Here is a 13,250-nt window from a genome sequence, read left to right as displayed (position 1 = left end):
AGATTTCAGAAGCATGGCAGGGTCTGGCCCCGTCGGCTGTGAAGAGGCTTCTGTCAGGAACCAGCTGGGCGTGTGCTCAGTGCTAAGTGCCTGTGTGCCCACTAGTGTGGTGAGTGAGGGTATGTGAGTGAGTGTGTGTGTGTGTGTATGCGTGTGCATGCGCATGTCCCACGGAAATCCCTAGATGACAGTTTGGCCAGAGGGAACCCTACTCCTTGCTTCACAGGGACAGCCAATGGGGTTAGAGGAAGGGGGTGGTCAGCACAGACCAGGGAAGAGAGGCTCTGACTCCCCACAGAGAAGGGAGAAGCCAGCTCCCTTATCTAATACACCCTAGGCTAGTCTATACCTGCCCATTTCTCTTTCTCTAGCACAAAGCTCCTTATTCCCTGCAGCTCAGCACCAGCCATAGACACAGGGGCGGTTCTTAGGGCTGGTGCCATTCTCATTCAATTCTGCTGTTTCAAGGCAGTTCCTTCTGCCTCCACCAGGACATGAGATAGAACTGGAGAAGAATCTTCCACCACCTCCTCCCCGCTCCCTCAGGAAAGAGATTCCGGCAGGGACCCCCGAGACCTTAGCTCAAACTCCACCTCAATCTCCAGACCTTCTAAAGGAAATAAAGTGCTTCCATGAATCCCAGAGAGAATGTCACTATGAACTGGCACAGGTGGCCGGCCTGCTTCTTCTCGACATTTAAATACCCTCTGCCAGTCTGCCTGTGTGGTGCCATCCTAAACACATGGAACCTGGGAGCTCCTCGCCCACCTCCAAACACAGAGTGTCAACTCATCCTTTCCAACAGCAGGGATTCCAGGCAGGAAAGTGATCCACCAACAACCTTCCACTTCTCTAGTCCAGGCCTGCACCCCACTACCCAGAAGACGGGAGCAAGAGCGGCCCCATATTCCCAGCCTCTCAGGGAAATGAAAGGCCTGAAAACAGCTTGCAGGGAACAAGAGCGTCATACCCAGGCTGCACCACCCCTCCAGTTCTTGAGCAGCAGTGAAATGCCCACCTGTCGTTGCCAAATCAGAACTTCGGAAGGGGTTGACAGGGCACTGGTATCTGCTCCCGGGAATCAAAACATACCCATTCGTCTCCAGAGTACACACAGAGGGTGCCCCAAAGCCTGCTGGGCCCCAAGCTTAGCAGTTTACTATTATCATCAGGCTGGTTCTCACTGTCTGCAGAAGGATGGATGGCACTCAGCTTTCTTTCTCCCAGCCTTGAAGAGCTTTTCTTAGAACCCACACTCTTTCAGTTTGAAGCATGTCATGGGGAAAGAGGTAGTAGTCAGGTGCCCCATCTCCCCTCTGAATTCAGTCTGCTCTGCCCGCCAGGCTCATCTTTAACCCTGACCACTCATAAGCTCCAGGTACCAAATTTCACTGAACCTGTCCTCTCCTGGTCTCAGGACCACAGAGAGATCTGCTGGTGATCCACTACAGGAAGGATCCTTGATTTGGAAAGTTAGGCTAATGCTTGTTAGGAACCGTCCAAGGTGACTCCTGAGGCCCACAGCCTGGGGAGCCATTAAGAACTCAAGCAAACATCACCCGCCCCCAGCCTGTACTCTCTTCCTCCAAGGCCTGAGACGCAGTCTCCCACTGGTGCAACTCTCTCTCCTGGGGGCCCAAGCCCTAGCCGCCTCTGTCTCCCCTCTCGCTGAGACAGTTCTGTCCCCGCTGGACACAGGTGAGGCCTCACTACAGAGGGAGCGGGTGGGGGTTTCTCGGTGTAGGAGACACATAGTGCAGGAAACTCGAGCAGCAGCGGTGTGTGCACGAAAGCAGGACAGTGCCGCGACCACAGCGCTGGCGAGGGGCCCACGAGGCCTAAAGGACATCCGTCTCCCGCTCGATCCCCACGTACTTGAGGGCATCAGCTTGGCTGTACCTGTCCCAGGGCAGGAGGAGGAACCAGGTCACTACCAAGGCCTTTGTGATTGAAAAGATGAAGTCCCCTCCCATTTCACTTCCCCTCCCACTCCCTCATACAAGGCTCCTGCTTCAGAGGCAAGGCACCAGAGAGCACCACAGAGAAAAAGCCTTGGTCACCATGAAATCTCCTCCTTCATCCATATCGCTCACCCTCAGCCCCCCAGATAAATTTCAACAGCCACGCCCTCTGCCCTTTGGGCCACCTCCGTAGGACTATTCCTGGCTGCCTCACCTGTAATCAAAGAAGAGCTCTTCGCCAGCTTGAATTGCCCTCTTGGCAAAGATCCCAATTCGATGATCCCCATTCACCATGACCACTGAAATAGGATAAACCCAGGGCTAGATTCCCAGTCACTTCAAGTCAATGATCAGCAGTGAGTCTGGGCCAATTTTCTCCAAATTCCCAGTGAAAACACACATGAAGAGGAATCAGAAAGTCATCAATGAAGGTAGATGTCTCTATGCTTTTAGATCTGTTATTTTGGCTAGTGACACAGGGAAAGAATTATCTTCAAAAGAGTCACGTTAGGAAAAAAGGTTTACAATGTATTCAGTCAGAAAAGCAGATTAAAAAACCAAGACAGAAAGGCTCAAAATGATATTAGACATTAATCATGCTTATCTTTGGACAAAGAAATAATTCAGTTATTAAAAAAAACTGAACTAATGGATAGAAATCATAGTAAATTAAGCATCCATCATCTACCCCACCTCCCAAGTTACTGGGAACTCACCTTTGGCATAACAGTTGGGGTTCACCGAATGGTTTGCAAATCGAATTTTGTTTCCTTTCCGGGTAGCATCCACTACAAAATCTATAAAGGAAACCAGGGGGACTATGAGCTTACCAGGCAACTCTACAGCTTCCTGAGCCCAAATCTGAAATCAACTAAACTGGAACAATACAATGCAGGGGAAACTCTGAGTCCCAGCACACTAACTGGAGCTAGAAACAGCTCCTCGTGGAAGCACTCCCCGTGGGTTCCCTTCCTCTTTCGGGAATCACAGACTTCCCCTCCCACCTACTGGGAAGGGAGATTTCTGACGTATAAGTGCTCAGGGCTCTGAAACAAACACAACCCGGAAATGGAGGTTCTCCCAGAGCAAGCAAACTGTGGCTCCTGGAGTCTCTGAGTTCAGTCTTACCACTGTGCTCTAAGCATCGGCTGGAAGACTCAGGGCTGGCCTGAACCTGAACGATGACCAGGGGAGTCTGGTAGGAACACCTGCCTGAGACCACATGGGGATGAAAGAGAGACTCCCTACCATTATTGAGGTTGAAGAGGAAGCTGGACATGTACTTGTCATAGACCTTCCCTCGTCGATCGGCCTCATCCTGAGAGATGAGCTGTAGAGACAGACAAGCAACAGATAGTGGGGATGTAGCTGCCTGCTCAGGGCATGGCACTCTGCCTCTAGAAAGGGCCAGGAGGGGGCTTATGGAGGACGACAAGAACAGTAGTCAGAGGGGGAGTTCAGCTAGTTTCATCCCAATCCCTGCACAGGCTAACCAACACTGAGACAGACCAGAGTCCCCCGCCTGCCTGGCCCCCTTGTGTAGCCTGAGTTGCCAGAAAGTCGAAGAAAGAGTGGTTTGTTTCAGGACTGCAAACAGTTCTGTGGGATCCCCCGAGAGGCCACATGAGAACTTGGCTGAGTTATTTAGAGATTAGTTCACAGAAGTCTGGCCCACAGAAAATCAGAGTTTCTCATCAGTATCTCTCCATATAAGAATGCGGGCCAAACCGATAGCACTTACCTCACCACAGTATTCAGAAATGAATTCATTCTTCTGCACAGACTCCTTAATGAAGGTGCCCCATCCGGCCACATCTGAGGGGGCCAGCAGCAGGTGCTGGGGAACAGGGAGTCAAACCTCAGATTACAGGGCGTGTGTGAGCCGGGGAGAGGGGGGGAGGAATGTGTGCTGGACGTGCACGTGGGCTGTGGGGAGCAGGGTGGAAAGAACTAGCAACTGTAAGAGGATCTGAAAACAGAAAAAAGTCTAAGCCATTGTGTTCTGGTGGGAGGTGATGAAAAGAGACATGACACCTCTTCCTCTAGCCTGGGGAATCTCCTACACCTGACCCTGTGGAACTCACTGCACGTGTCCACAGAAAACAGACACTGTCAATGACATGGCCTCTTCTCTGCTCCTCTCAGTCTGGCCAAGTCAGGGGATTACTTCTCTAACCCCTCAAGGGGACCAAAGGCTTGATGAACTCAGGAAATGTGTGTCTGTCAGGAATCACCAACACTGGTGTACAAACCGCCTAAGGAACCAGTAGACAGAGGCTGCTCAGATCTTCAGTCCTTCCCACCCGACCTGGCCTGGAGTCCTGGGAAAAAGCCCTCACCTTTTTGAGGCCACGTTGAATGCTGCAGTTCTTACAGGAAACCACCTTGCAGTCCCAGTGCTCCGAGGCCCCACAGGTGAGGCACAGGTCAGGGTCGCACTCCCGCACCGCCAGGTAGCACGGGCACTGCTTGGTATTGCACTGGGTCTTACAGCGACAGCCGGGAAAGCGATTCTGACCTGCGCGTGATGACAGGGAACGTCAGGGAGAGAAGCAGGCTGATGCTGGGGCTCCGGTTTGACTCAAGAGACAGCGGGGAAGTCAGTGTTATGGGTTCAAGGACATTTGGCAAATAGCAGAGAAACTGCCTCCCCAATAATCACATGTTGTTATTGTTTAGTGGCTCAGTCATGTCCAACTCTTTGCGACCCCATGGACTGTGGCCTGCCAGGCTCCTCTGTCCATGGGATTTCCCAAGCAAGAATACTGGAGTGGGTTACCATCTCCATTTCCAGGGTATCTTCCCAACCCAGGGATTGAACCTGCATGTCCTGCACTGGCAGGCGAATTCTTTATCTGGGTAGTCCCAATAATCACAGACTCAAGTGTTTTTCAAAGAAAATGGAGCACCTCCCAGCATTCACGTCTGAGTCAGAAAAGCAGGTTTGATTCTGGAGAAGTGTTTTCTAGAGAATCCCTAACAATGCTCTCCCCTTACCACCTCCACTTTGTTGGGAGAATTTGGAAGGGAGGTGAACAGTGCTCCAGAGAAGAAGAAATCAGCGCTTTTCACTGGTAAATCCTCACCATCAAAACAAGAATCATTTTGAGAACATAATGCATCCGTTCTATGCTATCGTCCTCCACCCACTGCCCTCCCAGCACAATCACCCACCCCTCTATTGTGGTTAAGATTGCTATCTTGTGTTACAAGGTACTTCCAGCACAACTGCCTGGGCACCCAGGTCTGCAAGCTCTGGGGGCTGCCACCCAACTGCTCAGCCTCAGTGGGGGCGGGCAGGCAAGGATAAGAAGCGAGAGAAAAGCACGCTTGAGTCTCTGTCCCACCCTCTGCTGACATCCAGATCGACCTGAGGCTAAAACTCCAGATAGGAGACTAAAACAGACACACACAGAGCTGTAACCTGTATACGTTGTAAAACAACATCCTGGAAAGGGAGGCTGTATTTACACCTTAAGGTAAAAGATTCTCACATTTCTTAATGCTGCCCTAGAAGGTGAAGCTGGAGAAGCAGCTTATTTCAGTGTAACTGTGGCTTTTAGAATCATAACCTCAGGATTTTTAAAAAAATGACTTCCCCTGATCTTAAAGATCTTGTTTCCTCTGTAGAATGCTTTAAGTGCCGCAAAGAGGGTATCGGAAGGCCTGTACGCAGAGAAGGGTGCCAGGAAAGGGAAACCTGGGCTGCTTAGGTTGACAACTATGGCCAACAGAGAACTCTTACAGTCGGGGTTGCACTGGCAGAACTTCTCACAGAAATTCTGAGTCATGATGCAGGGGCACGTGCTGTCACAGGGGCGGTCCGGGTGATCGCAGGGCTGGTAGTTGTACACCTGGGTGGAGGAGTTATCTAAGAGAGAAAAGAACACACTACTGTGGCCACTGGTTCTGACCAACCTGGACATGCATTTAGCACCTGATGTGAGAAGCAATCACAGGGGTGGTGGTCCATCAGCTACAATGGAGTGATCTGCTTTGTAGGGAGAGTGTGGAAATGGTGTGATTACAGGGCAGTTATTTTAAACACTAAATGAGGGGACTTCCCTGCTGGTCCAGGGGTTAAGACTGCTTCCATGGCAGGGGGCCTGAGTTCAATCCCTGGTCGAGGAACTAGGATCCCACATGCCACTTGGCCAAAAAAAATAAAACAAATACCGCCCCAAAACACTAAATGAAGCCTAGAAGCCTGTATATGGCTCACGATGAAAGTCAGAGACCACAGGCCTGTGGCTGTATCTCCTGAGAGGTCTTCTCAGCTGCAGTGAGGAGCTGAGCTGTCACCAGCTGTTGCAGGGGGGACCTGCAACGTGCGGAAGCCATGCAGGGTCAATAAGTGCAGCCACAGGTGGGGCAGGGGAGGGGCGGCCACAGGCTGCAACCTGAGCGCAGTGCCCCAGTGGAACTTACCTTTCTTCAGCTGAATTTTCCGGCAGTGTGCAGCCCACAACCTGCAAGAGACGGTACAGCTCAGGGTTGTGGCCCTGGGGAACTCTGCAGATTTGGGTAAATGATAGCATGACCTCCTTTGGGGGACTGCGATCTGATCACTGGGATCCTCCCCAAATCCCTTCACAACAGGCCTGGATGCCGGTGCACAGAAGCTGGAGCCCACTTTACCTGCAGCTGGCCTCTGGCTCAAGATTTAAACAAAAACAACACATCCCACCCATAAATAAACATACATAAAAAAAAACAAAAACAGATGCAAGACCAAACCAAACCCTCTACATCTATTAAAATGCTACTGTTTCTCCGTTTCTCCTCTCCCCTGCCCTCCCTCTCTTTGAGGAGGTGGAGATGTGGGGGTGTTTCAGGATGGGGAGGTGGGAAGACTTTTCAGAAATCTGCTCTGAGTGAAGGAATTGAAAGGGAGATGCCACAGGGATTTCCTTCTATATCTGGAACCACTGTCAGTTTTTTAGGGAATAAAGCCAGATGGAGTGTTGGATGCAAAAAAAAACAACCTTCCAACCCTAAGCAAAGGTTAGCTAGAAGACAGTGTTATTATGCAACTTAGAGATACAAGTGCCAAAAACAAAACAACAAAACTGGTCAGAGTTGAGAAGTGAGCACAGTGGTAATAACAACCCAGTGAGAAGAAACGGCCTCAGGGTGGAGCCATGAGGCCAGTTCACATCCTGCTGGCCGGGAGCTTAAAAATCAATTATTTCATGGTCCACAGCACTGCGGGACAAGGGAAGGGCTGATTCAAGGCACAGACTCGCAGGGACCACTAAGGAGACTGGCCCTCCACTGGGTGATGCTGAACTGATGGGCAGTGGCTGCAAAGGGAGGCAGCAGCGAAGCCCTAGGGGAGGTCAGGGCACAGAGAACAGTCTGGCCACAGAAAGCCTTCGGTCCAACCCTTGCCTGTGCTTTCTCTTCTTCTTCTGTGAGGGGTTCATAAGCTCATCTGTGGGCAGCTTCAGGATAAGTGACTCTTTGACTGCAAACTGGAAGACCTGGAAGAGAAATCCAACAGGACCTGTCACTTCTTGAGCTGAGGAGTCAGATAAGTGACCTAGGCAGGTGCTGTTTTCTGGAGAGCTTGTGGGCAGATGACTGAGCATCTTTAGCAGGCATAGACAGAGCAGCATGGGGACACAGGGTTGCTGTTTCTGAAGTTCTTTGTTTTTGGTTGTGTTTTTAGTTTTGGTTTGGTTTGGTTTTTGGCCATGCCATGTGGTGTGCAGGACCTTAGTTCCCTGTTCCCTGACGAGGGATTGAACCCATGCCCCTGGCATTGGGAGCAAGGAGTCTTAACCACTGGATCACCAGGGAAGTCCCTGAAGTTAATTCTTAAGTGTTTATCCTGACTGAGCACAGGTACAGTTTTCCTGGTCAGTCGCTTTCATCTACTGCTCTGCCTTCCAAACCCAGAGGGAGTCAATTCTTACCAACAGTATCTGCTTCTTATTAGGAAGGGCAGTGTTGTATATCTTGTGTAATTGAGTCTGATGTGACCTGAGGTACCAGCCGGCTAAGCACTAGCTCCCTCTGTTGGCATAAAGATGTTAGAGCCTTGACTATTTTAGTAGGACAGCATTTCAGGAAGGCCTGATCCCTTTTAGGAGAAGGCACCCCACTCCAGTACTCTTGCCTGGAAAATCCATGGACGGAGGAGCATGGTAGGCTGCAGTCCATGGGGTCGCTAAGAGTCAGACACAACTGAGAGACTTCACTTTCACTTTTTACTTTCATACATTGGAGAAGGAAATGGCAACCCACTCCAGTGTTCTTGCCTGGAGAACCCCAGGGACGGGGAAGCTTGGTGAGCTGCCGTCTATGGGGTCGCACAGAGTCAGACATGACTGAAGCGACTTAGCAACAGCAGCAGGTCCCTTTTAACATGCTATTTCCCTTAGAACATTTGTTTTCTAGCTTTTTCTTTTCAGTTACAGGCCTTTTCACAATTCCATGAAAACTGTGAATCTTATTTTCAGGAAAATAACACATAAAAATTGCTTTGTACAGTTTGCAGGCTTTTAGGTCAAAAACCTGTGCCTTGGGGATATAGGTATGAGATCCAAAAAAAAGGAATAGGGGACACAGTTTTTCAAGGCATGAGCCCACTGTGTCTCCTTTTGCCTGGCAAAGCAATAAAGCTATTCATTTCTACTTCCTCCAAAAAGGCCTCTCGTGCCTTCTGAGATGGCTCACACTCCATCTATGGAGTGTGTTTTCCCCGTGAGTAAACATTCTTTCACTTGAAAAGAAAAGCAAACGGCACTTCAGCTCATGGTTCTACTACTTGTTCTAAGTAGAGAGTACATGAAGAAAAGATTGCAGAGACTCTTCTGGAAAGTGGGGAGCTAAGTGAGGAGGGCTCAAGCTCTGGTGTTCCTGTTTGGACCAGTTGGCCCCAACACCTGACTCCCTATCCCTGTGCTTCAGTCTGTCTGCTCCCTGTAGGCTTCTCCCGCCTCCAGAACATCAGAAGCTGCTATCAGATGGTGATTCTAGTGATGATGTGAGTGAGATGCACAAGGGCCAGACGCAGCCATTAGGGGTGGTAATTAGGAAATCTAATGATAGAACATTTGAAGAATAAAGCAACTGAGAAGACTGACTGGGGGGACGGTGGCAGCTACAGCCACAGAAGCGGGAGCAGGGGTGTGAGACAAGAAGATCCCCAGAAGGACCCAGGAGTGCCTTCCAGGAAATGGGTCCACATTTAGAAAGAAACGGAGAAGAAAATGGCCACCCACTCCAGTATCCTTGCCTGGAGAATCCCGTGGACAGAGGAGCCTGATGGGCTGCTGTCCATAGGGTTGCAGAGTCGGACATGACTGAAGCGACTCAGCATGTATGCATGCGTTAGAAAGAAAGGCAAGAACACCTCCGCCTCCACCAAAAAAAAGAAAAAACCTGAGAGAGGGTAGAAACATCCAGAAGAGTTAGATAGTGGCTAGAGACAGAAATATGAATTCAGCAAGGACAGCAGATCCTAAGTATTGCTAGGCCTGGCATTTGCAGAAAGCCCTCCAAGTTTGGGGAATCCACCTCCTGGTCCAGAAGCACAGGCTCACGAAGGACTGAACCTAAGACAGCTTCTGTCCAGACAGGCAGCCTTACAAAGTGACCAAAGGGCTCCCAGGGCAAGGACTTGTTCCCGTCCCCTTCAGACAGTACCTGCTTGCACGTCTTAGTCCCCAGAAGTCTGGCTATTGAACAGAAGTTGTTGAAGTAGGTGCCATGAAAGACTCGAAAAAGAGATTCTTCAGCTCCAGTCCACTCCACAGGCTCTGAAGGTGCTTCCACGACACAGAGCTGAGGTGGGGCTGGACTCGCCTTCTGTTTCGTGGGCGTCTGACAGCGAGAGTTCGCCTCTAAGAAAGAAAGGAATGAGAGAAACACAAGAAGGTGGAATGCAGCTGGCCTCAGTGGTTTGCTACAAGCTCAGCACTTCATTCTACACCAAAAGGTAGAAGAGTTAGGAACGAAAATATTCCATCTCTACTGCTTACAGGTGAACCTGTGGAAAGAATGAACAATTTTAAAAGGTAGTAATGTTAACCATTATGGCATGATCCTGGGTTTACCTTGTGTAGCAAGAAGAGGTCATTTTCTGCTCACTGTACCTGAAGAACTGGAGGCCCAGTCATTGCCAGTGTCCCTGTCGCTGTCCCCTTCTTTGGTCTCAGCCACAGCAGAGGCTGAAGTGTTGGAGCAGGAAGCATTGACCACGTGGTGCCTTCGCCGGCGACGCCCAGAGCACTTGGAGCGAGGGTTGTGCAGCATGGCGTACTCCTTTGCTCCTTCCTGCAGAGGCCATGTTACAGTTAGGAAGCAGAAACAGGCCACCATATTGGTCCCATCATCACAAACCATCTTCAGTATCTGTGCTGACTTGCAACTTGACACTTTTTTTTTTCCTCTGTACCATATATGACCATGTGATAGCTTCTTAACAAACATCTGAAAGCTTACACACTTGTATCTCTTAACAAAGAGCTGCCCTATATTATAATCTTTATAAAGACATAATCTTTATATATTATGCACAGATGTTTCTATGCATCTTTGACTGTCCAGTGAGTCATTATCTTATACTCATTTGCTCACAAGCTGACTGGAATTTGAGAATACATTCTCCTGTAGATGAGAAAATGAGGGATGTGCTGAGAGCATGCAGCTAATTATTCCAGAGCAGGTACAAGAATCAGGGCCCTTCATCCCCAGGACTCACTGTTCTTTATGTTTTACCACAATTGTCTCTGTCTCAGTAAGAAAATATATAATTCTTAAATTTATATAATATTACCACTCAATTGGTCATGTATGGATGTGAAAGTTGGACTGTGAAGAAAGCTGAGCGCCGAACTGTGGTGTTGGAGAAGACTCTTGAGAGTCCCTTGGACTGCAAGGAGATCCAACCAGTCCATCCTAAAGATCATCCCTGGGTGTTCATTGGAAGGATTGATGCTGAAGCTGAAACTGCAATACTTTGGCCACCTCATGTGAAGAGTTGACTCATTGGAAAAGACCCTGATGCTTGAAGGGATTGGGGGCAGGAGGAGAAGGGGACGACAGAGAATGAGATGGCTGGATGGCATCATCAACTCGATGGACATGAGTTTGAGTGAACTCTGGGAGTTGGTGATGGACAGGGAGGCCTGGCGTGCTGTGATTCATGGGGTCGCAAAGAGTCGGACACGACTGAGTGACTGAACTGAACTGAACCACTTAATTTAGGATATTCCCTCCAAGTCAGTATTTTAAACTAGGATGAATATTTTATTACTTTATTACTTTACAGCTATGCTTTTTTTTTTTAAGACCAGATAATTACTTAGCTGGATCATCTATCTTCTCGCGAGACTTAGATTCCAAAGATTTTGAGCTGTTTCTGGAAACTAAATCTATAAGTAAAGGATAAAGGTTTACCATTATTAAGGATATTCAGAATAATATACTGTAGGCTCTCAAAGAAATTCCAAGAGAGAAGTTTTTATTTTAACTGAATCTGATACTACGTGTCTATGCTCAATGTGACATATACAGGATTCCAGGACGACTACTCTGGGGAGGGCAATGCCCTTTTAATTTTTTTTAATTTTCATTTATCTATTTACTTTTGGCTGTGCTGAGGTCTTCATTGCTGTGTGGGCTTTCTCTAGCTGTGGTGATCAGGGTCTACTCTCTAGTTGTGGTGCACAGGCTTCTCATCACAGTGGCTTCTCATGCCGCAGATGACAAGACGTAGGGCATGAGGGCTTAGGCAGCTGCAGCATGTGGGCTCAGTAGTTCTGGCTCCCAGGCTCAAGAGTAGCAGAGCATGGGCTGAGTTGCTCCTTGGCATGTGGGATCTTCCTGGATCAGAGATTGAATCTGTGTATCCTGCACTGGCAGGCAGATTCTTTACCACCGAACCACCAGGGAAGCCCGGGCAATGCCCTTTTGAGTTATATAAAAAGCATGAACTGTGGAGTTAGACCAGAGCTTCAATTTCATCATTGCCACACCACTGACATAGTAACAAACTTTAGGCAAAATATGTAACTTTTATAACCTATACTTTATCCACCTCAGGATGTTGTTATAAACATGAAAATAAGATCATATATGTTAAGGGCTAGCACAGTACTTTGACACATAGGAAGGAATTAATACATATTATGGAAAAAATAAATCAGATAAAGTCTATTTTTTGTTTGTTTAAATGGAACTTTTTGGGCATTCAGTTCTATGCATTTTAAATATTTATATTTATTTGTTTTGGCTGTGCCACATCTTAGTTGCAGCGTATGAACTCTTAGTTGCAGTATGTGTGATCTAGTTCCCTGATCAGGGATCAAATCTGGGTCCCCTGGATTGGGAACGCAGAGTCTTAACCACTGGACCACCAGGAAAGCACTATTTATTTTTTTGCTATTACCATGTGGCACATTTTCCAGATTTTTACCCAATGGCACTCTCTATCATCTTTCCTTCTATTATCCCACTAAAGATAGTTCCAGAACCACCTGGCTGTGTAATCTCATTTTAATTGGTAGCAGAAATTTTATCAAGGTATTTTATTCTTTACCTAAGCTCACCCTATCGTGTGAAAGTACCTCAGTTGTGTCCGACTCTTTGTGATCCCATGGACTATACAGTTCATGGAATTCTCCAGCCAGAATACTGCAGTGGGTAGCTGTTCCCTTCTCCAGGGGATTTTCCCAACTCAGGGATCGAACCCAGGTGTCTCACATGGCAGGGGGATTCTTTAACAGCTGAGCCACCAAGGAAGCCCAAGAATACTGGAGTGGGTAGCCTATTGCTTTTTCAGCGGATCTACCAGACCCAGGAATCAAACCGGGGTCTTCTGCATTACAAGTGGATTCTTTAGCAGCTGAGCTACCAGGGAAGCCCCACCCTATTGTGTAGAAAGCAGAACTATGTCTTTGACAAGTCCAACTCAACCTATTCCCTTCTAGCTCTCAGTGGACTGCCTCCCCACATAAATGCAGGAGAATTTACACTGCTACATGAGGTCTGTCCGCCAGCAAGGGTCCATCTGGCTGATTACCTCACATAAGATATGAGCACCTTCATGTGTTGTTCCTCCTACATTTATATGCAGTTAAAGGGAGACAGCAAAGATAGTGTCTCGTGCACACACATACAGCTCCAAGTCAAACAAAGCAGTTTCAGACTCTGAAATCGGAGTAGATGATGTTTAGAGCAAAAAAGCCTTCAGTGTTCTTCACACCTCGCTCCATGAAACTAACTTCACAGTGCTACTGCTGCAAAATCAGGGCGCTCCTTACGAGCAGAAGTCATGTC

The 13,250-nt window shown here is 48.4% G+C and overlaps 1 protein-coding gene across 3 annotated transcripts in view; it reads right to left on the bottom strand.

The window, feature by feature from the left end:
• Positions 1–1,104: 1,104 nt before the first annotated feature.
• Positions 1,105–13,250, bottom strand: part of EZH1 (enhancer of zeste 1 polycomb repressive complex 2 subunit) — a 30,018-nt gene continuing 17,872 nt past the window's right edge. For all 3 annotated transcript variants that reach the window (XM_055575817.1, XM_055575815.1, XM_055575818.1), the window contains 11 exons: positions 10,064–10,244; positions 9,615–9,811; positions 7,353–7,444; positions 6,390–6,430; positions 5,707–5,832; positions 4,301–4,479; positions 3,703–3,798; positions 3,210–3,291; positions 2,678–2,758; positions 2,176–2,260; positions 1,105–1,899 (listed from right to left, as the gene is read on the bottom strand). In XM_055575817.1, coding sequence (XP_055431792.1) covers positions 1,839–1,899; positions 2,176–2,260; positions 2,678–2,758; positions 3,210–3,291; positions 3,703–3,798; positions 4,301–4,479; positions 5,707–5,832; positions 6,390–6,430; positions 7,353–7,444; positions 9,615–9,811; positions 10,064–10,244 — 1,221 coding nt within the window. In that variant the 3' untranslated portion in view covers positions 1,105–1,838. The remainder of the gene's footprint in view (positions 1,900–2,175; positions 2,261–2,677; positions 2,759–3,209; positions 3,292–3,702; positions 3,799–4,300; positions 4,480–5,706; positions 5,833–6,389; positions 6,431–7,352; positions 7,445–9,614; positions 9,812–10,063; positions 10,245–13,250) is intronic.

Source organism: Bubalus kerabau, chromosome 4 (genome assembly GCF_029407905.1).
Source record: "Bubalus kerabau isolate K-KA32 ecotype Philippines breed swamp buffalo chromosome 4, PCC_UOA_SB_1v2, whole genome shotgun sequence".
Lineage (NCBI taxonomy): Eukaryota > Metazoa > Chordata > Mammalia > Artiodactyla > Bovidae > Bubalus > Bubalus kerabau.
This window is presented reverse-complemented; position numbering and strand designations above follow the sequence as displayed.